The sequence below is a fragment of the Mobula hypostoma genome, chromosome X1, assembly GCF_963921235.1.
Source record: "Mobula hypostoma chromosome X1, sMobHyp1.1, whole genome shotgun sequence".
Taxonomy (NCBI): Eukaryota; Metazoa; Chordata; class Chondrichthyes; order Myliobatiformes; family Myliobatidae; genus Mobula; species Mobula hypostoma.
The window spans coordinates 29,107,503-29,134,715 of record NC_086128.1 but is presented as its reverse complement, the minus strand read 5'-3'; the positions used below and the strand labels follow the sequence as shown (position 1 = coordinate 29,134,715).

General features: G+C 43.3%; 1 protein-coding gene across 1 annotated transcript in view; it reads right to left on the bottom strand.

Annotated features, from left to right (window-relative positions):
• The window catches only part of LOC134340288 (transcription factor CP2-like protein 1), an 81,434-nt gene that overhangs the window by 10,459 nt on the left and 43,762 nt on the right, over positions 1-27,213 (bottom strand). The window contains exons 9-12 of the mRNA XM_063037339.1: positions 22,806-22,860; positions 16,734-16,827; positions 12,166-12,256; positions 680-777 (exon numbers count right to left, since the gene is read on the bottom strand). Of these exons, the coding sequence (XP_062893409.1) occupies positions 680-777; positions 12,166-12,256; positions 16,734-16,827; positions 22,806-22,860 (338 nt within the window). The remainder of the gene's footprint in view (positions 1-679; positions 778-12,165; positions 12,257-16,733; positions 16,828-22,805; positions 22,861-27,213) is intronic.

Here is a 27,213-nt window from a genome sequence, read left to right as displayed (position 1 = left end):
AGACTAACGGGATGCCTTTATATGTACTTTGATCATAAATTTACTTTGAACTTTGACCCTGCAATTGTGCCCTCTCAATATGGGAAAGTGATAATTGACCATTACAATGGAAGTTTTCCCTCTGGCTCATCCACCCTTAGCTGCCCAATTTAGCCATTCACGCGGTTGAAGGAATTATCTGGCTGGATAATTTCTGGCCACTAGGAGGCCTTTTCTCTGATCTTCAAGAACTTCACAATAAGTTTGACAATCAGCCAATAAAAAGAGAAATGTCTGGAAATGCTGAGTAAATCAGGAGCTGCCTTTGAAGAGAGAAACAGAGTTCAAAAACTGACTTTGAAGAGAGACACAGTGTTCAAGATTCAGGCTGATTACCTTTCATTTCCCTGGGATATTAAGTCTGTTCTCCTCTCCACAGATGCTGCTTGACCTGCTGAGTATTTTCAGTGTTCATCGTTTTTTTTTGTTTCAAATTGCCAGCATCTGCAGGATTTTGATTTTGTTAGGCAAGTTGATTTCTCCTGGGCTACAGTGACGGGGAGATCTGTGGCAAACTTGGATATTGCAGTAAGTTGGATAAAGATAAGATTGTGTTGGGCTGTGACATATCTTGCATTCCTGCCCCACCTCTCACTCTCACAATTAGCCACTTACTGACCATACTGGAGCAGCTACGTACCACACACAGAAGCATTGGGAGAGTCTTGGGAATTGTCCTGCTCTTTCCCTTGCTGTGGTTCCTGACACATATAAATGGTGAGCCGCGGTCGAACGGACCTGTGGACACAAGCAGTAGGATCAAGGGATTGTTTTCTGGTCTTGTCACGGGTTGTCCCCTCTGCTACTGACAAGAAGCCCCTCAGCAAGTCTTTCCAGTCTGACCTATCGGTCAGAGGCCGGGGTCCAAGTCCCATTTCAGAGACTCATGTTCATAATCTAAACCAAGACACCAGTACCGAGGGAGTGGTACTGTTGGATATGACATTAAATCGAAATACATCTGCCCTCTTGGACTGGATGTAGATAGTCATAGTCATAGTCATACTTTATTGATCCGGAGGGAAATTGGTTTTCGTTACAGTTGCACCATAAATAATAAATAGTAACAAAACCATAAATAGTTAAGTAGTAATATGTAAATTATGCCAGGAAATTATGAAATAAGTCCAGGACCAGCCTATTGGCTCAGGGTGTCTGACCCTCCAAGGGAGGAGTTGTAAAGTTTGATGGCCACAGGCAGGAATGACTTCCTTTCTTTCTTTTTAAATCTTTTTATTGAATAAGTATACCAAAAGGTAAGCCATATAAACATTAATACAATGTTAAAATATAATAAAATTACAGAAGGTATCAATACCAAAAAAAATACTACATACAATATAATTTAAACATAAGAAACCAAGATAACATAATAGTATACTAAATTTTATATATATATCAATAGAAAAAAAGAAACCCCCCCCCCAAAAAAAACCCACCGTGCAACTAACTAAAAGCAAAGCAAAGCAATGGGCTAACTTGAAACCAAACAGAGTTAAACTTAAAATCACGTCCTCAATCCCGACCTCCATTAAAAACAGTGAAAAAAAAACAAGAAGGGTATGTATTACATTAAATGAAAGTATCGAATAAAAGGTCCCCAAATCTGTTCAAATTTAAATGAAGAATCATAAAGGTTGCTTCTAATTTTCTCCAGATTCAAACATAAAATCGTCTGAGAGAACCAAAAAAAGGTAGTTGGAGCATTAAGCTCTTTCCAATGTTGTAAAATACACCTTTTCGCCATTAAAGTAAGAAATGCGATCATTCTACGGGCTGAAGGGGAAAGATTACTAGAAATTTTAGGAAGTCCAAAGATAGCAGTAATAGGGTGAGGAGAGATATCTATATTTAATACCTTAGAAATAATATTAAAAATATCTCTCCAAAAAGTTTCCAAAGTAGGACAAGACCAAAACATATGAGTTAAAGAGGCTATCTGCCCCGAACATCTATCACAAAAAGGATTAATATGCGAGTAAAAACGCGCTAACTTATCTTTGGACATATGTGCTCTATGAACCACTTTAAATTGAATTAGGGAATGTTTAGCACAAATAGAGGAAGTATTAACTAATTGTAAAATCTGCCCCCAATCATCCACAGAAATGGTAAGCCCCAATTCCTGTTCCCAATCTACCCTAATCTTATCAAATGGAGCTTTCCTAAGTTTCATAATAATATTATAAATCATAGCCGATGCACCTTTCTGACATGGATTGAGGTTAATTATCGAATCTAAAATATATGTAGGAGGAAGCATTGGAAAGGAAGAAAGTATAGTACTTAGGAAATTTCTAACTTGTAAGTATCTAAAAAAATGTATTCTTGATAAATTATATTTATTAGATAATTGTTCAAAAGACATAAGGGAACCATCTAAAAATAAATCCAAAAACCGTAAAATACCCTTAGTCTTCCAGGTTTGAAAAGCGCGATCCGTAAAAGAGGGAGGAAAAAATATGTTATCTAAAATAGGAATCGCTAACCCGAATTGATTAAGATCAAAACATTTTCTGAATTGAAACCAAATACGCAAAGCATATTTAACTATCGGGTTAGAGACCTGCTTAAGGCGTTTCGAATCAAAAGGGAGAGAGGAGCCTAAAATAGAGCCAAGTGTATAACCCTGAACAGATTGTAGTTCCAATGCTACCCATTTAGGAATAGATAGGATATCCTGATCAAGTAACCAAAATTTCATATGTTGAATATTAATAGCCCAATAATAGAATCTAAAGTTAGGTAATGCTAAACCTCCATCTCTCTTAGCTTTCTGTAAATGTATTTTACCCAGTCTCGGATTCTTATTCTGCCAAATAAATGAAGAAATTTTAGAGTCAACTTTATCAAAGAAAGATTTTGGAACAAAAATTGGTAATGCCTGAAACACATATAAAAATTTTGGCAAAAAAACATCTTAACTGCATTAATACGACCAATCAAAGTTAAATATAAGGGAAACCATTTAGATGAAAGTTGAGTAATATGGTCTATTAATGGTAAAAAGTTAATCTTAAATAAATCTTTATATTTACAAGTAATTTTAATCCCAAGATAAGAAAAATAATTATCAATCAATTTAAATGGAAATTTATAATATAAGGGAAGATGTTTATTAATCGGAAAGAGTTCACTCTTACTAAGATTTAATTTATAACCTGAAAAAAAACCAAATTGTGCTAATAACTCTAAAACAACAGGAATGGATTTCTCAGGATTAGAAATATATAACAGTAAATCATCAGCATAGAGTGATAATTTATGGGACTTTAATCCCCGAGTTATCCCAGTAATATTTGAAGATTCTCGAATAGCAATTGCAAGAGGTTCTAATGCAATATCAAATAATAGGGGACTAAGAGGACAGCCTTGTCGAGTACCTCGAAAGAGAGGAAAAAAAGGTGAGTTTAAAGAGTTAGTACGAACCGAGGCTACAGGGGAATGATATAACAGTTTAATCCAGGATATAAATTTCAAGCTAAAATTAAACATTTCAAGCACCTTAAATAAATAGGGCCATTCTACTCTATCAAAAGCTTTCTCGGCGTCTAAAGAAATAACACACTCAGGAACATTTTGTGAGGGAGTATAAACAATATTTAACAATGTACGAATATTATAAAAAGAGTAACGACCTTTAATAAAACCCGTTTGGTCTTCCGAAATAATAGAAGGAAGTACCTTTTCTAGTCTATTTGCTAATAACTTAGAAAAAACTTTAGAATCAACATTTAATAAAGATATTGGTCTATAAGATGCACATTGAGCAGGGTCTTTATCCTTCTTTAGTATTAAAGAAATTGACGCTCTATTAAAAGATTCAGGAAGTTTACCAAGTTTCAGAGAAGCCTCAAAGACCCTACAGAGCCAAGGGATCAATAAAGAAGCAAAACATTTATAAAATTCAACGGTAAACCCATCCGGGCCAGGAGCTTTCCCCAGATTCATAGAAAAAATAACATTCTTAATCTCATCCATAGTAATGGAAGCCTCAGTAAACCAATCTGGGACCAACGGGTTCGCTACAGATCTGTGATGTCGGAATTCTATAAGATGGATTTAAGACCAGCGCTGCTGTACCCTGCACGTCTAAGGATTCGCATGTCAGATGGAGTCCTTCGTTTTTTTGATTCTCCATCGGATGCCCAGAGTTATCTGGATCAATTGTCACCTTCAACATCTTAATTGCTATTTTTTTAAATTATCTCCGTTGATCGGAGGCTGTGAATTGGTTGGTTTTAACTTTTTCGTGCCCTATTTGGGCAGAAAAGTTTATTTTTTTGATTTCTTAATATGGTTGCTAAACTTTCTTTTTAACTGCGTCATTTCTTTCTTTTCCCAGGGGATTTTGGGTGGTTACTTCCTGTTTGTCATCTTACGTATTTCCTGTGTGGCCTTAAATTTTGTAGTTTTTAAAAAAATTTTATTTTGTTTTGCTTTTTATAACTAGTTTATGTTAATAATCTTATTTTTTCTTGTTGTTTTTTTGTTTATTCATGGGTTTGGGGTTTATTGTGGTTTTTTTTTTAATATATATTTTCTGGCTTTTGTTCTGTTGTGTGTGTATTTTAATTGAGTTACCTTTTTTTTACTTTTTTACTGTTTTACAATTAGCTGATCTTTTTCATATTTATACCTTTTTTTTAGGGAGCGTATACCGGAAGTCATGGGGGTAGTTTTAGCGCTTGCTTCTTTCCGGCGGGTCTGCTTTAGATTTTGCCTTGGGGTCTTGGGGCGGAGGGTGGTGGGAGGGGCTTCACGTTTTAGTTTTTTTCTCTTTGGGCTATATACATTATTGAAGTACTGGTTGCGTCCTTTTTCCCGGTATCTTTTGTATGTTCTGTTTCCTCTCCGGGTTCGTGGGTCGAGCCTATCGTCAATCCCCCTCGATGTGGGTTGACTTTAGGATTTATGGAGTCTATTATTAATTTTGTCTCCTGGAATACTAACGGTCTTAATCATCCTATTAAAAGGAAAAAAGTTTTTAAAGTGTTCCGGAGACTTAAAGCACAAATTTTATTTTTACAAGAGACCCATGTACGGGGGGGGGGACAGACTACGTTTTTTTAAATTCTGGAAGGGTCAACAATTTCATTCGAACTCCAATGCTAAGATTCGAGGCGTCTCTATTTTTATAGATTCCTCAGTTACTTTTATACAACAGGATATTATTTCTGATCCGAATGGTAGATTTTTATTGGTTAGTGGTTTACTATTTAATAAAAAAGTAGTTTTGGTTAATGTTTATGCTCCTAATATGGATTGTCCGGAATTTTATAAATCATTGTTTAATCAGTTTCTGAATTTGAACGAGTTTTCATTGATCTGGGGCGGAGATCTTAATACCTGTTTGTCTCCAGCTTTGGATCGTTCGGCTCCTTTACGGACCTTACCTAATAAATCTGCAACTTTGATTAACTTTTTCCTTTCTGATTCTGGGTCGACGGACATTTGGCGTTTTCTGCATCCTCAGGAAAAAGATTTTTCCTTCTTTTCACATGTTCATCATTCCTATTCAAGAATTGATTATTTTTTTTATTGATTCTCGTCTTATTCCTTCAGTGATTAAATGTGATTATGATTCTATAACCATTTCGGATCATGCTCCACTTAAGCTTTCTATTAAAATTATGGCCAATATACAAAATAATAGACAATGGCGTTTTAATTCGCTGTTGCTTCAGGATTCGGACTTTGTTAACTTTATGAATGAACAGATTGAGTTTTTTTTACAATTAATCATACAGAGGATATCTCGGTTAACACTCTTTGGGACACTTTTAAAGCCTATATTCGTGGTCAGATTATTTCGTATTCTGCTGCTTTGAGGAAGAAACAGAAGCAGGAGGAGATGGCAATTGTGGACAAGATTAAAGAAATTGATAAGAAATATGTTATGGCTCCTTCTGAGGAGTTATACAAACAAAGAACTGAACTTCAAATGGAACACAGTTTATTAATATCGTCCTCGATTGTAAACCAATTAAAGAAAACAAGAAGTGAATTTTATGTTCACAGTGACAAAATTGGCAAGCTGCTGGCTAATCAATTGAAATCTAATTATGTTAAATCTCAAATCAATCAGATTTATGACCAAAATGATCGATTGATACTGGATCATGTGGGGATTAATCAAACCTTTTGTGATTTTTATTCTTCTTTATATCAATCAGAGTCTCCTCGAGATTCTAAATATATGAATGATTTTTTAGATAAGTTAGACTTCCCTAAGATTTCACAGGATATGTCTTCTATATTAGGAATGACTTCCTGTGACGCTCTGTGCTGCATCTCAGAGGAATGAGTCTCTGGCTGAATGTACTCCTGTGCCCAACCAGTACATTATGTAGTGGATGGGAGACATTGTCCAAGATGGCACGCAACTTGGACAGCATCCTCTTTTCAGACACCACCGTGAGAGAGTCCAGTTCCATCCCCACAACATCACTGGCCTTACGAATGAGTTTGTTGATTCTGTTGGTGTCTGCTACCATTGTTTCAATTGTTCTAACTAAAGAATAGGTTTTCATCCGCCAGACTTATTACACCTTTAACAAGCAGATTACCTGATCGATATCACATTACTATTTGGTTCAAGTTGGTCATTCTGAGTCCCACATTACAGAGCTGAGGCTTTATAAGGCATTGGTCAGGCCACATTTGGAGTACTCTGAGCAGTTTTGGGCCCCATATCTAAGAAAAGATATGCTGGCATTGGAGAGGGTCCAGAGGAGGTTCAGGAGAATGATCCTGGGAACGAAGGGGTTAACATATGAGAACCATTTGATGGCTCTGGGTCTGTACTCGCTGGAGTTTAGAAGAATGAAGGGTGAATCATTGGTAATAAATCAGCTATGATTGAATGGCAGAGCAGACTCGATGGGTTGAATGGCCTGATTCTGCTCTGCAGCACTGAGGCTGTGAGACTGCCCTGGCTGCTGTGCTTCACGTCTGTGAGCTTCGCAGCAATGTGCCCCACTAATTTGATGAACTGAATAGTGAGGCTTTGGGCCTACTCTGGACTGCTCCAGGGATGTGGATCTCAGGACTCAATTTAGTTCGGAATGCTGTTGTTAATTGCCCACTCCTATTGTTTGCATGATTTGTTTTGTTTTCTCTCTTTCTCTGTGCATTGGCTTTTGGTCTTTTTTTTAATTGGGTTCTTTCAGGTTTCTTGCTTTGTGACTCTCTGTAAGCAAACAAATCTCAAGGTTGTATAATTTATATACACTTTAATAATAAATGTACTTGAATCTTGAATGCCTTATGGTCTTATGAAACTTATCCAACATTGAAAGGCCTAGATAGACTGGATGTGGGTAGTGGGGGATGGTCATCTAGGACCAGAGGACTCAATCTCAGAGTACAAGAATGTTTAGAACAGAGATGAGGAGGAATTTCTTTAGCCAGAGGCTGGTGAATCTGTGGAATTCATTGCCACAGATGGCTGTGGAGGCCAAGTCATATTTAAAGTGGTGTTGATAGATAGCTTCCTGACTAGTAAGGGTGCCGAAGGAAGGAGAATGGGGTTGAGAGGGATAATAAATCAGCCATGATGGAACAGCAGAGCAGACATGATGGGCTGAATGGTTTAATCCTGCTCCTATGTCTTCTGGCCATTAGGGAATTGGAAGCTCTTCATTTACTGCAGAGTTTGGACATTCTGCAGTCTTGAAATCACCAAATATAACCTCCCTTGTCTCCTCCTTTCACTTTCTTTAAACTTCTGCTTGGAATCAGTTGAATCAATGTAAAATATCCTATTAACTTAAAGACACTGTTTAATTCTATACCTTGCCTCTTTTTTTCTCACTTTTCTGCTCAGTAGGTTTTTTTTGTTATCACAAAATTTTGTTTTCAATCTTTAAGATGATGGGTTTTTTTTGAGGCATTGTAAGTGTTGTTACTTCAATGTACTCATGTTATTTTTCCTATATATACAATAAAAAGATTTGAAAAGAATTCTATACCTTGCCTCTTTCACATCATTGCTGGAATAGCAATCTCCAGAGTTAATGGTGGGGCAGTGAGTTGATCTGCTGTCTTGCAGCTCCAGAGTGACCCAGGTTCAATTCTAATCTCCAGTAATGTCTGGGTGGAGTTTGCACATCCTCTCTGTTTCTTCTGGGTGCTCTGGTTTCCTCCCACGTCTTAAAGATGTCCAAGTTAGTAGGTGAGATGGCCACTGTAAAATTGCCCCAGTGCAGATGGGATGGAGAACTTATAGGGACTGGGAGAAGATAGTTAATGAGGAAACTAGTGGCGGAATGGGATTGTCGAGTGTGCAAGAGACTGCAGAGGGGTGAGGACACAGCTCAACCCATCATGTAAACTAATTCCACTTTGTGGATTCCGTCTGCACCTTCTTCCTCCCTCGATAAACCAAAGATGATCAAAGATCAAAGATCCCACCCACACCTGACATTCTCCCTTCTCCCTCTTTCCCATTGGACAGATGATATGAAAGCCTGAAAGCACATACCACCTGTCTCAAAATCTACCTCTTAACCTTGTTCCTTATTACGAGCCGGCTTTGCACTTTCATTGAAGATGAGAGGGGGTAAGTTCAAAGGAGAGGTGAGGGGCAAGGTTTTTACACAGAGTGGTGGGTGCCTGGAATGCACTGCCTGGGGTGGTAGTAGAGGTGGAAACATTAGGAACTTATAAGGGACATTTAGATGGACACATCAATGTGAGGGAAATGGAAGGATATGGACATTGTGTAGGCAGAAGGGATTAGTTTAGTTGGCAATTTGATTACTAATTGAACTGGTTCAGCACAACATTGTGGGCTAAAGGGCCTGTTCTTGTACTGTACTGTTCTGTGTTCTATGTTTCCCTGTAACTGTAACACTCAGAATCCGGTTTATTATCATTGAGATATGACATGAAAAGTGTTGTTTTGTGGCAGCGTTACAGTGCAAAGACAAAACAACTATAAATTACAAGAATAAACAAATAGTGCAAAAACAAAAGGAATAATGAGGTAGTGTCCATGGGTTCATGAATCATTCAGAAATCTATGGCAGAGGGGAAGAAGATTCACGAAGCCATGAACATTTGTGCTTTATTCTGTTATTGCTTTTCCCTGATGTGCTGAAGGGATCTGCATGGATAGCATGCAGAGCGAGATATTTCACTGTACCTTGTGAAAATAATAAAACAATTTCCCAACTTAACAATAAGTGGCCTGCCTCTAAGCAACAAATCACTGGATTGATTTATTTATCGATCTATCTCTCTATTTATTTCTTCACTGATTGACACAGTGCAGAGCACGTCCTTCAGCCCAAACAGCACACATTTAACCCTAACCTAATCACAGCACCATTTACAATCACCAATTAACCTACTACTTTAGACTGTGGGAGGAAACTGGAGTACCCGGAGGAAACTTACTTGCACACAGGAAGAACGTACTAACTTCCTTACAGAGGGCACTGGAATCGAACTCTGAACTACGACACCTGGGTTGTAATATCGCACTACCTGCTACACAGATTTCATGTTCTAAGATGGTTCTAAAGGGCTAAACCAAACATCAAAATTTGTGTCCAGTTTAAGGGATCAAAGTGGCGTTAGAAATGTTTTAATCCAATCAATAAAGAAAACTAATTGCTAAAAGAAAATGGTTGCCAACCTAGAGTTAGGGAGAAAGCAGCTTCAGCAATGAATAGTTTCGCCACCAGATGGCACCCTCTATCCAAATATCCATTATCAACTGTTCATTCCTGAGCACTGGGCTATCTTTTTAAACCATTGAAACAGTTTATTCCAATTTTACTTGGTTAATATCTGATAATCATGCATAGAAATCTGCTTTAACTCCTTTTTCCTTCGAGTGCTTAAGGGCAAGATACCCTAGAATGGTTGGGTGAAACTCTCTCAGAATGGTCCAGCCAAAACCAATCTCACAGTCAATGAACATGATGCTTGTTATACTTGTTAAAAGCATGAAATAATTGATGGTGTAGCACTTGGAAGATTCACTGTTGTTGTAAATTGTCACGTAATTAGGCTTGGGTTAAATCGAGAGTTACTGGGTGGCACAGCTTGAAGGCTTGGAAGGACCTGTTCCATGCTGTATCTCAAGCAATAAATAAAAAAAACATCACAGTACAGTACAGGCCTTTCGGCCCATAATGTGATGACATTCTTCTAACCTACTTCCCTCCCACGTAGCCCTCCATTTTTCCCTCATCCATGTGCCTAAGAGTCTCTTAATGTATCTGCCTCTACCACCACCCCTGGCAATGCATTCTATCCACCAATCACTCTCCATGTAACCTAACTCTGATATCCACCCTATACTTTCCTCCCAACACCTTACAATTATGACCCCTCATGTTGGTCATTTCCACCCTGGGAAAAAGTCTCTGGCTATCCACTCTATCTATGTCTCTGGTACACCTCTATCAAGTCACCTCTCATCCTCCTTTGTTCCAAAGAGCCCTAGCTCGCTCAACCTATCCCAAAGGTAGATTAAAGATCAGCTTTATTTGTCGTATGTACATCAAAACATAAAGTGAAAAACATCGCCTGTATCGACAGTCAGGACAGTCATGCTGGGAGAAGCCCACAAGTGTCGGCGTGCTTCCAGCACCAACATAGCATGCGGTAGGGAAAATCTAGAATAGGTTACGTGGTCGGCACAACTTTGTGGGCCAAAGGGCCTGTAATGTGCTGTTTTCTATGTTCAATAGCATGCCCACGGCTTACTAACCCGAACTTGTACATCTTTGGAAAGTGAGAGGGACTGGAGCAGCTAGTGGAAACACAAGAAGTCACGGAGAGAACGTACAAACAGTTCTCACAGACAGTGGTGGGAATTGAACCTAGATCTTCGGATCACTGCTGCTGGAAAGTGTTTATGCCGACCACTATGCTATGCTGCCAGCCTAACACAATCATAAAATCCTCAGGAGATATGCTCTCTTATCCAGGCATCATCCGAGTAAATCTCTACTGCTCCCTCTCTAAAGCTTCCACATCCTTCCTAAAATAATCACGGTCATATCTATTGATGCTCCCTTTTACATTCAGATTTATTCGATCCCCAGTTCCTGTGGTGGGATTTGAACTCATCAGTGTCCCAGACATCACCGATGCTAATCCAGAAACTTCACCACAGTGCTGTCCACAAACACTATGGAATAGGGCTATTATTTATATTCAACATGTCTCTTCACCCTGCCCCCTTTGATCAGCCCATCAGTATATAACTGTCTGCTCAGTCATTGAGCACAGAAACAGGCCCTTCGGCCCAATGAGTCTGTGCTGACCAGCAATCCCCCATTTACATCAATCCTTCATTTACTTTTGTGTGGGCACGTGGCCAAGTGGTCAAGGCATTGGACTAGCGACCTGAAGGTCATGAGTTCGAGCCCCAGCCGAGGCAACGTGTTGTGTCCTTGAGCAAGGCACTTAACCACACATTGCTCTGCGACGACACCGCTGCCAAGCTGTATGGGTCCTAATGCCCTTCCCTTGGACAACATTGGTGTCGTGGAGAGGGGAGACTTGCAGCATGGGCAACTGCTGGTCTTCCATACAACCTTGCCCAGGCCTGTGCCCTGGAGAGTGAAGACTTCCCAGGCGCAGATCCATGGTCTCGCAAGACTAATGGATGCCTTTACTTCATTTACTTTTATTCCTCTTACATTTCAGTAAACTTGCCCAGGATTCATCCAATCACTCACTTACCAACCTGCCTATGTCTGGGATGTGGGAGGAAATAGGAACACCCATGTGCTCTCAGAGTGAACGGGAAAATGTCACAGACAGCACTGGAGGTCAAGGTTGAACCCGGGTCAGCTAATCCACTCACTGTGCTTCTGTGCCGCCCATCTCCAGGTTCTGCTGGAAGCGCTCCTGAAGAAATTTACCCCAATCACCCCTGTGGGAGTGTTTCACATGTTAGTCACACTTTTTATTCCCAAATTGAACAGTTATCTATTGTTTCTAGTTCTAGCCTCCTCCACTTGGGAAACATTTCCACCACACCCTTGCTCCCGGCCTGTTCCATGCGCCTGAGACCAGTCTGGTGGTGATTGAATAGGACGGTACAGAAGTGAGAGTTCATCGACCGCCTGAGAGCTCCCGGTTCAAGGGTGGCTGTTTTACCTCAGACGGAGTGCGTTGTAGAGCCTGATGCCATCTGCTGGGCCGCAGATCTGGATGATGTCGTCACGCGAGAGTTTAAGTAAATCGGCACCTGCAGGTTCAAGAATGGAACTGTCAGTGAAAATTAGAGCAACCTCAGCTGCTATCTGGGGGAGGGGGAATCTCACCGAAAGCTATCAAATATTAAGAGGCCTAGATGGAACCGACGTGGTGAGAATGTTTCCTATAGTGGTGGAGTCTAGGACCTGTTGGAAGCAGTTGGTTTTTTTAAGCTTTTAATAAGGTATTAGTAGAATTAATAAGGTTTTTAGCAAGAATAAAATTGTAGTTACTAACATTTTTAACTCATATATTTTCACAATTGGTGGTGTTTGTCTCCACCTACTGGAGGCAAAGCAGTATAGCAGCTACATAACGGTTTACCACCATTTCATTTTTCATTGGGACGTGACACGTGCTGTGACTGTGCACATGTATCTTTTAACTGGCACACTGCTTACCTCAGGGGATTATTCACTGTTGGCTGCATTCCAGCAGAAGTGACCATTTTGCAGAAGACCTCTGTTCAGTCCACAAAGGTAAGCTTAAGTGTGTGAACTATATCAAGTAGATAATTAATGTAGTGACTGAGTAAGTAAATAATTTAACTAATCAATTGGGGAAAAAGGAATAAAGATGTAATATGCTTAATGAACAGTATGATAGAGGCACTAAAGGGTATAACGAACAAATCTCCACGTTAAATGAGTGAGTGAGAAAACAGCACGAAAAGTAAATCTGTAGCGAGAGGCATTATCCAGAGTTGCAGGGTAGAATGTGACAAAGTGGTTGTGCACAGCAAGGGACCTTCGGTGGGCAGTTCTGCCAACCCAGTCGATGGTGTTAACAGTGTTGTCACTTATGCTGGAAGCAGCCAACAGTGAATAGGCCCCAAAACAGCGCCCCCTTGGAAACTCCAAGGAATTGCAAAATGGATATAACACTGACTCAACAGAGACCTCTGGTGACTCGTGTGATCGGTCCAGCAGCCATGTCATGACTTGCGCCCCCAAAAAAAGCTATGGAAGTGAAACACACACAAGAATAAAGATAGAGATTATGAAAGGAGACAGGAGGTTTTCCGTCAGCTACCAGAACCATAAAAAAATTGACAAATGGTCCTAAAAAATTCTAGTTCCTAAAAAAAGCTTAAAAAGTCTTGGGCTGATACAAATTGCATCAATACGATGGCATCCAAATTTTAGCCACCATGCTGTCTTTGCAGCAAATAAGACAGTTAGAAAGGAGTGGTTCCATTAGACAGATGCAGCATGGATTCAGAAAGGGCAGGTCCTGTTTGACAAGCTTACTGGAGTTCTTTGAGGACATAATGAGTGCAGTAATTAGAGGGAAACAGGTGGATGTTGTATACTTGTATTTCCAGAAGGCGTTCGATAAGGTGCCGCACAAGAGACTTATAAATAAGATACGGATGCATGGAGTCGGAGGAAGTGTATTGGCATGGATAGTGGATTGGTTAACCGATAGAAGGCAGAGAGTTGGTATAAATGGGCGTTTCTCCGGTTGGCAGTCAGTGGTGAGTGGGGTGCTGCAGGGATTGGTGCTGGGCCCGCAGCTGTTTACCACTTACATTGATGATTTGGAAGAGGGGACTGAGTGTAGCGTAGCAAAATTTGCTGATGACACTAAACTGAGTGGAAAAGCAAATTGTACAGAGGATGTGGAGAGTCTGCAGAGGGATATAGATAGTTTAAGTGAATGGGCCAAGGTCTGGCAGATGGAATACTACGTCGGTAAATGCAAGATCATCCACCTTGGAAGGAATTATAGAAGAGCAGATTACTTAAATGGTGAAAGATTACAGCATGCTGTTGTGCAGAGGGACTTGGGAGTACTTGTGCATGAATTGCAAAAAGTTGGCTTGCAGGTACAAAAGGTTATTAAGAAGGCAAACAGAATGTTGGCCCTCATTGCTAGAGGGATTGAATTCAAGAGCAGGGAGGTCATGGCCAGACTGGTTCAAGCTGACAGGAAGGTGACAGTAACTCAAATAACCACGTGTTACAACAGTGATGTGCAGAAGAGCATCTCTGAATGCACAGCACATCGAACCTTGAAGTCCATGTTGAAGTCTTCCTTGGTAATGCTCTCCAACTCTTCCCATGCTATATTGACAACTTCACTGGTGCTGCTTCCTGCAGCCATGCTGAACTCGTCAATTTATCAACTTTGCTCTAACTTCCACCCTGCCCTTAAATTCACTTGGTCCATTTCTGACACCTCCCTCCCCTTTCTTGATCACTCTGTCTCCATCTCTGGAAACAAACTGTCGACCAACGTCTTTTATAAACCTACTGATTCCTACGGTTATTGTGACTATACCTCTTCCGACCCTGTCTCCTGTAAAAACTATTCCCTTTTCTCAGTTCCTTCACCTCCACCGCATCTGTTCCCAGGATGCAACTTTCCATTCCAGGACATCAGAGATGTCCTTCTTCTTCAAAGAATGAGGTTTCTCTCTCTCAAATATTGATGCTGCTCTCACCTGCATTTTCTCCTACTTCCCAAACATCTGTGCTCACCTCATCTTCCCGCCGCCTTAACGGTGACCTCTTGTCTTTACCTATCCACCCACGAATCTCCACATCCAACACATTATCCTCTGCAACTTCCGCCATCTCCAAAGGGATCCTACCACTAAACATATCTTCACCTTCCCCCCCACTGCCAACTTTCTGCAGGGATTGCTCCCTCCGTGATTCCCTTGTCCATTCATGATTCTCTCTCCACTATTCTCCCACCCCCTCCCCACCCCAGGCACTAATTCCTGCAAGTGGCCTAAGTACCACACCTGCCCATACGCCTCCTCCCTCCATTCAGGTCCCCAAACAGTTCTTCCAGGTGAGGCGACACTTCACTTGCGAATCTGCTGGGGCAATCTATCGCAGTGGTCCCCAGCCACTGGGCCGCGGATCGGCACCGGGCCGCGAGGAAACAATATGATTTGGTGATATGAAACGATATGAGTCAGCTGCACCTTTCCTCATTCCTTGTCACGCACTGTTGAACTTGAAATAACCTCCCAAATCATACCAAATTAACACATAAAACCTAAAATGACAGTAACATATAGTAAAAGTAGGAATGATATGATAAATACACAGCCTATATAAAGTAGAAATAATGTATGTACAGTGTAGTTTCACTTAACAGAATTGGGAAGATTAAGCCAAAACCGATTCGTAGAGAAAAAAATCGGCACATGTACGCATGCACACACAGGTGCCCGCGCAAGGCTTCATGGTCATGGTAGTCTTTCTCAGGGTAAACACAAGTGTCCCGTATTTGACTGCTACTTTTGTCCCTTATTTGGGAGTGAGAAAGTTGACAACCCTACTTGAACACCCCTCCCACTCCCCACCCCCCCTCCTCCTCCCCCCCCCCCCATTGGCCGGTCCACAAGAATATTGTCAATATTAAACCGGTCCGCAGTGCAAAAAAGGTTGGGGACCCCTGATCTATTGTGTCCAGTGCTGCCTCCTCTATATTGATGAGACTCGTCGTAGATGGGGGACCACTTCGTCAAGCACCTCTACTCCATCCGCCACAAGTGGGACTTCCCAGTGGCCAAACATTTTAATTCCAATTCCATTTCCCATTCCGACATGTTGGTCCATGGCCTCCTCCTGTGCCAAGAGGAGGCCACTCTCAGGGTGGAGGAGCAACACCTTATATTCTGTCTGGGTAGCCTCCAACCTGATGGCATGAATATCGATTTCTCCTTCCGGTAAAAAAAATTTCCCTGTCCCTCTCCTCTTCTATTCCCCACTCTGGCCTCTTACCTCTTGTCACCTGCCTACCTCCTCCCCCACCCTGGTGCCCCTCCTTCTTCCCTTTCTCCCATTGTCCACTCTCCTCTCCTATCAGATTCCTCCCTCTCCACCCCTTTCCCTTTCCCACCCACCTGGCTTCACCCATCACCTTCCAGCTACCTTCCTTCCCCTCCCCACACCTTTTTATTCTGGCATCTTCCCCCTTCCTTCTCAGTTCTGAAGAAGGGTCTCGGCCTGAAACATCGGCGATTACTTTATTTCCATAGATGCTGCCTGATATGATGTAATTAAATATCTGAGAGAATTTCGACATTTTGAACACAGAAATGTAATAACACTTGGTAGATTAATAGGCAATATAACAAGGAATTGAAATTGTTCATATATTTACAGGCTAGATTGTGCTAAGAATTCCCACTGGAACTTTGGCATCTTGGTCACTTTCATTCTGGATCGCAATCCCATTTTTTACCTCTTTCTCATTATATCTCTCTCTCTCTCTCCCTCTCCCCCTGTCCCTCCTCCTCCCCCTCCCCTCCTCCCTCTCCTCCTCCCCCTCCCCTCCTCCCTCTCCTCCTCCCTCCCCTCCTCCCTCTCCTCCTCCCTCTCCTCCTCCCCTCCCCTCCTCCCTCTCTTCCTCTCCCCCCTTTCTCTTTCTCTCCCCTCTGCTTGTCTCCCTTCCTCTTTCACTCACACACACACACACACAATCATGAAAAAAACTGGGAGGTTTACCTGAGAAATTGGCAAACAGCTTACAGAAGGTGGTGAATCGGTGGAGATGAAGCCACTGTTGTGTTTCCTGAATTGTTAGCTTTGGTGACAGATGCTGCAAAGAGAGCGAAATGTGAGTAAAATGTATTTCTTCACAAATGGGAATTTTAAATTCATTCTATTCTTGGTGAAGGTTGTTGGAGGTGATACATCGTTCTGACTCGTATACCTATCACTATGTCTTCAGGTTCATTGGATTCTCTCTTTCAGCTTCACCTGGAGCATGTAGGAGTTCAAGTAGGCGGAGCACAGTAACGGGCCCCTCCAGCCCAATGAGCCCATACCAGCCAATTACACCATGTAGCCATTAACTTAATAACCCATAAGTCTACGGTAGTATAGCGGTTAGTGCAATCACTTTACAATGCCAGTGATGACCGATCGGGGTTCAATTCCCTCTATGGTCTGAAAAGAGTTTGTATGTTCTCCCTGCGACTGAGTGAGTTTCCTCCGAGTGCCTCGGTTTCCTCCCACAATCCAAAGCTGTCCAGGTTAGGCTTAGTAGGTTGTGGGCGTCAGAAGCACGGCAACACCTGCAGACTGCCCACCACAACTCTCGCTGATCAGATTCAACACAAAAGATGCGTCTCAGTGTATGTTTTGATGTACATGTGACAAATACACTGTGTGTTCCAATGTACATGTGACAAATAAAGCTAATCTTTCACACCCAGAGGATACCCAAGCCATCATGGGGAGAAGGTACAACCTCCTGACAGGCAGAGGCTAAACTGAACCCGGGCCACTGGTGCTGTAATGACATTACACTGACCACTATGCTACCGTGCTGCCCAGATCTTCTCAAAGGTGACTGGGCATAGGCAATAAATTCAGACTGGCCCAAGAACTGAAGAACATTAATAGTGACTCTGAGGCCTCTTGTTCTGATTTGGGGTTTTATACTCCTGTAATGAGTTTCATGGTGCAGTGGCTGGATCTATGGTAGCAAAAAGACTGGAGTGGTCAGTGAACTGAAATCCCATCGAGGCAGCACTTAGGGAACCTTCAATGTCAATGTTTGGTCACTAAATTACAGCACAAGACCGTAAGGTATAGGAGCAGAGTTAGGCCATTCAGGCCATCGAGTCTGCTCCGGCATTTCATCATGGCTGATTTTTTTTCAACCGCATTCTCTTGCCTTCTTCCTTACCAATCAAGAACCAATTTCTGCCTTAAATACACCCAATGGCTTGCCCTCTTTGACAATAAATTCTACGGATTCACCACTGACTGAAGGAATTCCCCCTCATCTCAGTTTTAAATGAAGACCTTTTTATTTTGAATCTGTGCCCCCAGGTCTTAGACTCTGCTGTAAACTGTACCACAGCATGGTATTGTGATGGTTAGTGTTGTAGGTTTTCACACATACAATACGAAGACATGCGGCATTTTATGTTTATGAAAAAAAACGTACAACACATTTATTGCACTCCAGAAAACTGAAAGCGTGTTAAAAACCCTTTACGTGATTATGTCATCACGTCAGACGCACCCCTTCAAGTGAAACCCCAACTCAATGTTGGTGGTTGTGGATTATGAATGTTTCCACCAATTACATTACCCTATGCAAGCCCCCCCCCCCCCCCAAGAGTTCACTAAAACTGGCATTGTGAACCTGCCAGCGCTCAGGCGAGCTGCCAGGCTCGGGTCCTGTGCTCCGTGGGTGAAGTAACGGAAGATGCCTCTGGCTCGTCCAGAGGGGTGTCGACATGATGGTGGGGGCATGGCAGCAGAATCCTCTAAATCTTGGTGAGTGATCGACTGAAATATGTGCAGGTTTACCCCTCTTATCTATGATTAAAATCTCCTCGTTTCAAAACGTGGGACAGGCCATCGTAAGGGGGCCTACGGGGACGTTGGTGTGCATCATGGCGGTCAAAAACAAACGGGCCAGAATGTGGGTCAACAGGAACCCAAGTGTGTTGTACGCCATGATGGGAGGTAGGAATAGGTGCAAAGGAATTGAATTTACTGAGGAGGGTGGAACGCTGTTGAGAGGCTGACTGGGCACTCATTGAGTCAGGAATGAAATCACCTGCCACTCGTAACGGGTGCCCATGTACCAACTCAGCAGTGAACCACTGCAGTTCCTCTTTTGGGGCTGTTCTGAGCCCCAGCAGGACCCACAGGAGACGATCATGCCAACGCTCATCGGTCAGGGAAGCCCTTAGAAGATGCCTTAAGGAGTGTTGAAACCGCTCACATAGTGGGTGATATGCTGTGGTGTGATGTGGCCTAACACCGAGGTTCTGGGCCATTGCAGCCCAGAGGTCTGATGTGAATTGGGGACAGAGGTCAGAGGAAATACAAATGGGGTGCCAAACAGTGCGATGCAGGTGCTGATGAACGCCCGAGCCACGTCTGCGGCCGTCGTTGAAGCGAGAGGGATGACCTCTGGCCACCTGGTGGTAAGGAGCTGCGTGGAACCATGGGAGGGGGAAGAGGACTAACAGGGTCCACAGTGACATGGTCAATCCGTCACTCAGGGACCTCAAAACATGCCAGTGGTGCCTGAACATGATGGTTAATTTTCGCCCACTGGCAACCCACACAGGCTGCAGTCCAGTCACACTAGTCCTTCCTAATGCTGTGCCAAACAAACTTCAGTGCAACAGGTTTCTGTGAGGCCCTTCCAACTCAGGCACGTGAGGCCACGTATGCAGTCAAAAACAGTCCGCCTCCAGTTTGCAGGCACGACTGGTTGAGACATCGCACCAGAGGAAAACCCTAGCTTCCCCAAACTGAACGTCAGCCATCCACAGCTGTTTGGTAAGCCTGGACCTCTGGGTCAGTAGCTCGGTCGGCATAGTCAGCCCCCTAGGTGTACGGTCTCAACGGCTGGACCAGAGAGGCAATCGGCCACGGCATTATTTTCCTCCTTGTATATCAGTTGTGAACTCTGATACGTAGGCCGACATTGCTGACATGCAGACCAAAGGTCTGATATTTTGCCCATCATATGCACAAGGGGTTTATGGTCAACAAATGCTGAGAAATGATGACCTCCTAGAAGAAAACAAAGAGACCGAGAAGCTCACAGTCAAACGTCCGGTACTTCCTTTTGGGGATGGAGCTGGCAGCTGAAGAAGGCGAGCGGCTGCCTCACGCCTCCGACCAATTGTAGTGTACAGTGCCCAGCATAGTCTGAGGCATCGGTGGTAATGGCTATGGGTGCACTGGGGAGTGGGTGTGCCATGGGACATGTTAGAGAGAGCTTGTTTGGTGTTGTCAAATGCCCTGGTCCTGTCCGCTGACCAGTCAAGCACTTGATTACGGATATTGCCTTTAAGCACAGTACAGGGGAGCATAAATTCAGCAGTTTGCAGAATGAAGCGGTGATAGAAATTCACCATGCCTAAAAACTCCTGTCGTTTTTCAGTAGTAGTGCGGGGGGAGGGTGGGAAATCCGTAAGCAGCTACTTTTGATGGAAGGGGTTTCACACCTTTTGTGCAGGTGCGATGGCCGAAAAAGTCAATATTTGGCAACCTACACTGGCACTTAGCAGGGTTAATAATCAACCCGTGTTGGGTTAAGTGCTTGAAAAGTGCGTGGAGATGAAATATGTGTTCAGATTTGGATGCACTGGTGACAGGTGTGTCGTCCAGGTAAACAAAAAGACGATCTAAGTCTTTCAATACAGAGTCCATCAGCCGTTGGAAAGTCTGCGCAGAAACTCCAAGGCCAGACGGGATTATCACAGCCATTTTGGGAATGTCCTCCGAGCACACAGGTACCTGATGGTAGCCCCTAACTTGATTAACTACGGAAAGAATTGACTTTCCGGGTAAGTGTGCTGAAAAGACTTGGACGTGTGGGATCGGGTAATGATCGTGTGTGCTAGCCCCATTAAGGCGTTGACAATCACCACATGGACAGCAACCACCATCGGACTTAGGGACCATATGGAGGGGTGAAGCCGAGGGACTATTCAAAATGGCATACAAAGCCACGTCTTTCCATGTTGCAAACTCAGCCTTCCATGTTGCCAGCTATTCTGGGTCCAGTCTATGCACACGGGCACGGACCGGCGGGCCAGTTGTGGGAATGTGGTGCTCAACACCATGTTCTGTGACTGTAGTGGAGAATGTGGGCTTGGTGAGGTTTGGGAATTCACTCAGCAGCCGAGTAAACTCACACGTGCTGGTACATGCGCTTGACAGAGTCGATATGGGAACTTACTGGGGGAGCAGGGTAATGACCCTAAGCCCTTGATAGCCACAAGCCTTAAGGTTGATTGATAGTCCCTTGTGCACACAAGATCACAAGACAAAGGGGCAGAAAAAGGCCATTCAGCCCATCGAGTCTGCTCTGCCACTCCACCATGAGCTAAACTGTTCTCCCATCTATTTCCAATTTCCGGCATTTTCCCCATATCCCTTGATACCCTGACTAATTAGATACCTATCAATCTCCTCCTTATAGGACATCTGCACCGAGCAGAGGTCTATCCTCATTAGCCAGGCCGAGCTCTCATGTGTAACGTGGCCCACTGAAGCAGAGTGTCAGCCATCCTGTCCCATAAGTCTGGACCTTGCTTCTGTTGGTGGCCTCCAGCGAGGTTCCATCACCCTTTGCCTTCTCACTAACAGGTGATGCTGGCAGCACACTCACTTGAACACACGTGTCACACAGGAAGCGATGCACTGAGAGAGTGTCCGTAATGAACAGTAGACGTCCCCGGCAGCGGGAACCCAGGGTGTTCACAGACCTCCGATGTCCCGACGTTCTGGCACTGTTGACGCTGCAAGGTAGTCAGCACTTGCTAGCGTTTGTACCAAAGCGAGTTGGGTAAAAGCACTGGCCCGGCTTCGTCTGTTTCACAGCCGCAGGCGTTCTTGTGTTGGGGGCCTTGCTGACCGGGATTATTGAGGTAGAGAAAGGAGGAGAAATGATACACCGGGTGAGTGTAGACTGTCAGCCATCTTAGCAAGCTCCCTATAGTCCATCATGGGTGCATTAGCGAAGTCTATGTGAACTTGATCAGGCATTTGCTGCATGAAGAGTTCTTTAAAAATAAAACAAGGATGGTGATTTCCCAGCAGAGACAGCATGTGGTCCATTAGCTCCGATGGGTTACCAGCACCGAGAACGTATAAGTAGAGCAACTGTTTGGTGTGCTCAGACTCCGACAGTCCAAGAGTCTGTAAAAGGCAAGTCTTCAGTGATCGGTATTTATCGTGTTCAAGTGCTCCCAAAACTCCAGCAGTTCCAAAGTGAGTGCATTGGCCGACATGTTCAATAACTCTAAAATCGTCCCAGAGCATCGGGGTCACCAATGTAGGTTTTCACAAATAAAATGACATGAGGACATTAAAAAAAAATGTACAACTCATTTATGGAACTCCAAAAAACTGAACACAAAAGCAGAGATAAAACCCTTTACACAATTACGTCATCACGTCAGACCAGCCACTTAAAGTGAACCCCCAACTCAATGTTGTGAATTATGTACGTTTCCACCAATTACGTTACCCTACACTGTAATGCTTTACAGCCCGAGTGACCCAGGTTCAATACTGGCTACTGTCTGTAAGGAGTTTGTACATTCTCTCACTGACTGCATGGGTTTACTCCAGGTGCCCCAGTTTCCTCCCACATTCCTAAGACTTAAGGGTTTGAATTAGTACGTTATGCTATGTTAGTACTAGAAACATGGTGACACCTGTGGGCTATTTCCAGCACATCCTAAGATGGTCATTGATGCAAATGATGCAATTCACCATATGTTTCAATGTTTTGATATGCATGTGACAAATAAATCAAATCTTTTTCTTTAATCTGCTATTGATGGAAGCATGCTCTCCGTATCCACTCTATCCAGAACTTCCAGAATCTTCAGTATGCACCATGTTTTAGGAAATGGAATTAGTATACTTGATGGTCAACATGGACTCAGTGGGTCTATTTCTGTGCTGTATGTGCAGCGAAGGAATTGCTGCTCCTTGTCTGGTCCAATCCCAGTCTACATTATTGGCTTATTTTGCCCTCTGAGGCTAACCATAGTGGTCGGATGTTAGAACTAGAATGCTGACCTCCACTGTGTTTTGTCCCGCCCGGTCTCCCTGGTGAGTGGGGGGTGAATAACTCCTGCAAAAAAAGAAACATCTGTCAGACACAGCTCAAACCTCTTGGGATGCAGGATTAGTATCAGTAAAGTACACATGCAGGAAAATGTTATCTAGTGATCACTGCTCCAGTCACAGCTATGCAGAAATCTATCCTGTGACACCATCACAAATATACCTTCAAAGTTCAAAGCAAATTTATTGTCAAAGTACATATATGCCACCATATATGGTTAAAAAAGAGATTAACGCAATAGAAAGGAAGGACATAAGCCGGGAAGATGTGGAATCGATATGGGTAGAGCTGCGTAACACTAAGGGGCAGAAGACGCTGGTGGGAGTTGTGTACAGGCCACCTAACAGTAGTAGTGAGGTCGGAGATGGTATTAAACAGGAAATTAGAAATGTGTGCAATAAAGGAACAGCAGTTATAATGGGTGACTTCAATCTACATGTAGACTGGGTGAACCAAATTGGTAAAGGTGCTGAGGAAGAGGATTTCTTGGAATGTATGCGGGATGGTTTTTTGAACCAACATGTCGAGGAACCGACTAGAGAGCAGGCTATTCTGGACTGGGTTTTGAGCAATGAGGAAGGGTTAATTAGCGATCTTGTTGTGAGAGGCCCCTTGGGTAAGAGTGACCATAATATGGTGGAATTCTTCATTAACATGGAGAGTGACGTAGTTAATTCAGAAACAAAGGTTCTGAACTTAAAGAGGGGTAACTTTGAAGGTATGAGACGTGAATTAGCTAAGATAGACTGGCAAATGACACTTAAAGGATTGACGGTGGATATGCAATGGCAAGCATTTAAAGGTTGCATGGATGAACTACAACAATTGTTCATCCCAGTTTGGCAAAAGAATAAATCAAGGAAGGTAGTGCACCCGTGGCTGACAAGAGAAATTAGGGATAGTATCAATTCCAAAGAAGTAGCATACAAATTAGCCAGAGAAAGTGGCTCACCTGAGGACTGGGAGAAATTCAGAGTTCAGCAGAGGAGGACAAAGGGCTTAATTAGGAAGGGGAAAAAAGATTATGAGAGAAAACTGGCAGAGAACATAAAAACGGACTGTAAAAGCTTTTATAGATATGTAAAAAGGAAAAGACTGATAAAGACAAATGTAGGTCCCCTGCAAACAGAAACATGTGAATTGATTATGGGGAGCAAGGACATGGCAGACCAATTGAATAATTACTTTGGTTCTGTCTTCACTAAGGAGGACATAAATAATCTTCCAGAAATAGTAAGGGACAGAGGGTCCAGTGAGATGGAGGAACTGAGCGAAATACATGTTAGTAGGGAAGTGGTGTTAGGTAAATTGAAGGGATTGAAGGCAGATAAATCCCCGGGGCCAGATGGTCTGCATCCCAGAGTGCTTAAGGAAGTGGCCCAAGAAATAGTGGATGCATTAGTGATAATTTTTCAAAACTCGTTAGATTCTGGACTAGTTCCTGAGGATTGGAGGGTGGCTAATGTAACCCCACTTTTTAAAAAAGGAGGGAGAGAGAAACCGGGGAATTATAGGCCGGTTAGCCTAACGTCGGTGGTGGGGAAACTGCTGGAGTCAGTTATCAAGGATGTGATAACAGCACATTTGGAAAGCGGTGAAATGATCGGACAAAGTCAGCATGGATTTGTGAAAGGAAAATCATGTCTGACGAATCTCATAGAATTTTTTGAGGATGTACCTAGTAGAGTGGATAGGGGAGAACCAGTGGATGTGGTATATTTGGATTTTCAAAAGGCTTTTGACAAGGTCCCACATAGGAGATTAGTGTGCAAACTTAAAGCACACGGTATTGGGGGTAAGGTATTGGTGTGGGTGGCGAATTGGTTAGCAGACAGGAAGCAAAGAGTGGGAATAAACGGGACCTTTTCAGAATGGCAGGCGGTGACTAGTGGGGTACCGCAAGGCTCAGTGCTGGGACCCCAGTTGTTTACAATATATATTAATGACTTGGATGAGGGAATTAAATGCAGCATCTCCAAGTTTGCGGATGACACAAAGCTGGGTGGCAGTGTTAGCAGTGAGGAGGATGCTAAGAGGATGCAGGGTGACTTGGATAGGTTGGGTGAGTGGGCAAACTCATGGCAGATGCAATTTAATGTGGATAAATGTGAAGTTATCCACTTTGGTGGCAAAAATAGGAAAACAGATTATTATCTGAATGGTGGCCAATTAGGAAAAGGGGAGGTGCAACGAGACCTGGGTGTCATTATACACCAGTCGTTGAAAGTGGGCATGCAGGTACAGCAGGCGGTGAAAAAGGCGAACGGTATGCTGGCATTTATAGCGAGAGGATTCGAGTACAGGAGCAGGGAGGTACTACTGCAGTTGTACAAGGCCTTGGTGAGACCACACCTGGAGTATTGTGTGCAGTTTTGGTCCCCTAATCTGAGGAAAGACATCTTTGCCATAGAGGGAGTACAAAGAAGGTTCACCAGATTGATTCCTGGGATGGCAGGTCTTTCATATGAAGAAAGACTGGATGAACTGGGCTTGTACTCGTTGGAATTTAGAAGATTGAGGGGGGATCTGATTGAAACGTATAAGATCCTAAAGGGATTGGACAGGCTAGATGCGGGAAGATTGTTCCCCATGTTGGGGAGGTCTAGAACGAGGGGTCACAGTTTGAGGATAGAGGGGAAGCCTTTTAGGACCGAGGTTAGGAAAAACTTCTTCACACAGAGAGTGGTGAATCTGTGGAATTCTCTGCCACAGCAAACTGTTGAGGCCAGTTCATTAGCTATGTTTAAAAGGAAGTTAGATATGGCCCTTGTGGCTACAGGGGTCAGGGGGTATGGAGGGAAGGCTGGGTTCTGAGTTGGATGATCAGCCATGATCATAATAAATGGCGGTGCAGGCTCGAAGGGCCGAATGGCCTACTCCTGCACCTATTTTCTATGTTTCTATGTTTCTATATACTACCTTGCGTTTCATCTTCTTGCGGGTGTTTACAGGAAAATAAAGAAATAGAATACAATGGTTTGACTCGAACTAGATGGCCAGAACGGCCTGGTTCTGTGCTGTACATTCCTATGACTCTATGAATTTATGAAAAACTATACTTAACAAATACTGACAAACATCCAATGTGCAAAAGAGAACAAACTGGCAAATAATAAATTCAGATGTCAATAAATAATACTGAGTTGTAAAGTCCTTGAAAGTGAGTTTCTAGGTGGAGTCAATTCAGTGTTGATGCGAGTGAGGTTATCCCCACTGGTTCAGGAGCCTATGGTTGAGGGGTAATAACTGTTCCTGAATCTGGTGGTGTGTGGGACCTAAGACTCCTGTACCTCCTGCCCAATGGTAGTAGTGAGAAGAGAGCACAGCCTGGATGGTGGGGGTCCTGCTTTCTTGGGGTAGCACTCTTTGTAAATGAGCTCAATGGTGGGGAGGGCTTTGCCTGTGATTAACTGGCACGCAGCCCCAGGATCATCCAAACCCTTGCTCTTCGCGAATTACAAGCTGATCTCCACCTCTGTCCACCTGGTTCAAATAACCCAGGCAATGTGTCCTGTTCGCTGTCGCACTCTTTAGTTGTTGGTTTGTGAACTGCCAGCCTGTGGACGTAAAGAACTTTGGGCCGTTACCCTGTACCCTCGGTAGGTCCCCAACATTGGCTCTGTCTAGTGCATACATGTGAATTCACTTGCCTGTTGGGCAAATTCCCAAACCTCACCAAGCCCACATTTTCCACTACAGTCACAAAACACGGGGTCAAGCACCACATTTCCACAACTGGCTCACCAGTCCATGCCCTTGCACGTAGACTAGACTCAGAAAAGCTGGCCAGCACTGAGTTTGCCAGCATGGAAAGACTTGGCATTGTACGCAGGTCGAATAGCCTCTGGGCTTCACCCTTCTACATGGTCCCTAAGCCCGATGGTGGTTTCCATCCATATGGCAATTACCGCCTCCTTAACGAGGCCACCACCCCGATCGTTACCCGTTCCCACATATTCAAGGCTTTTAAGCATGTTCAGCTGGAAAGATAATTTTTTCTTGAGGAGACTTAGTCAGGGGCTACCATCAGGTGCCTGTGTGCACTGAGCACGTACCCAAAACTGCTGCCATAACCCTGTTTAGCCTATTTGAGTTTCTGCACATTTCATTTTGACAGAAACATGCAGCACAGACCTTCCAGTGACTAATGGGATCTGTGTTAAAAGACTTAAGGTTTTCTTTCTGTTTACCGCGATGACATACTTGCTGCCAGGGCATCCAAAACCGAACACTGATCACATCTCCGCATACTTTTCAAGCGCCTGATCCATCATGAGCTGATTATTAACCCCGTGAAATGCCAGTTCAGGTTGTCCACTATTGACTTTCTTGGCCACCACAACTCTGCAGAAAGTGCGA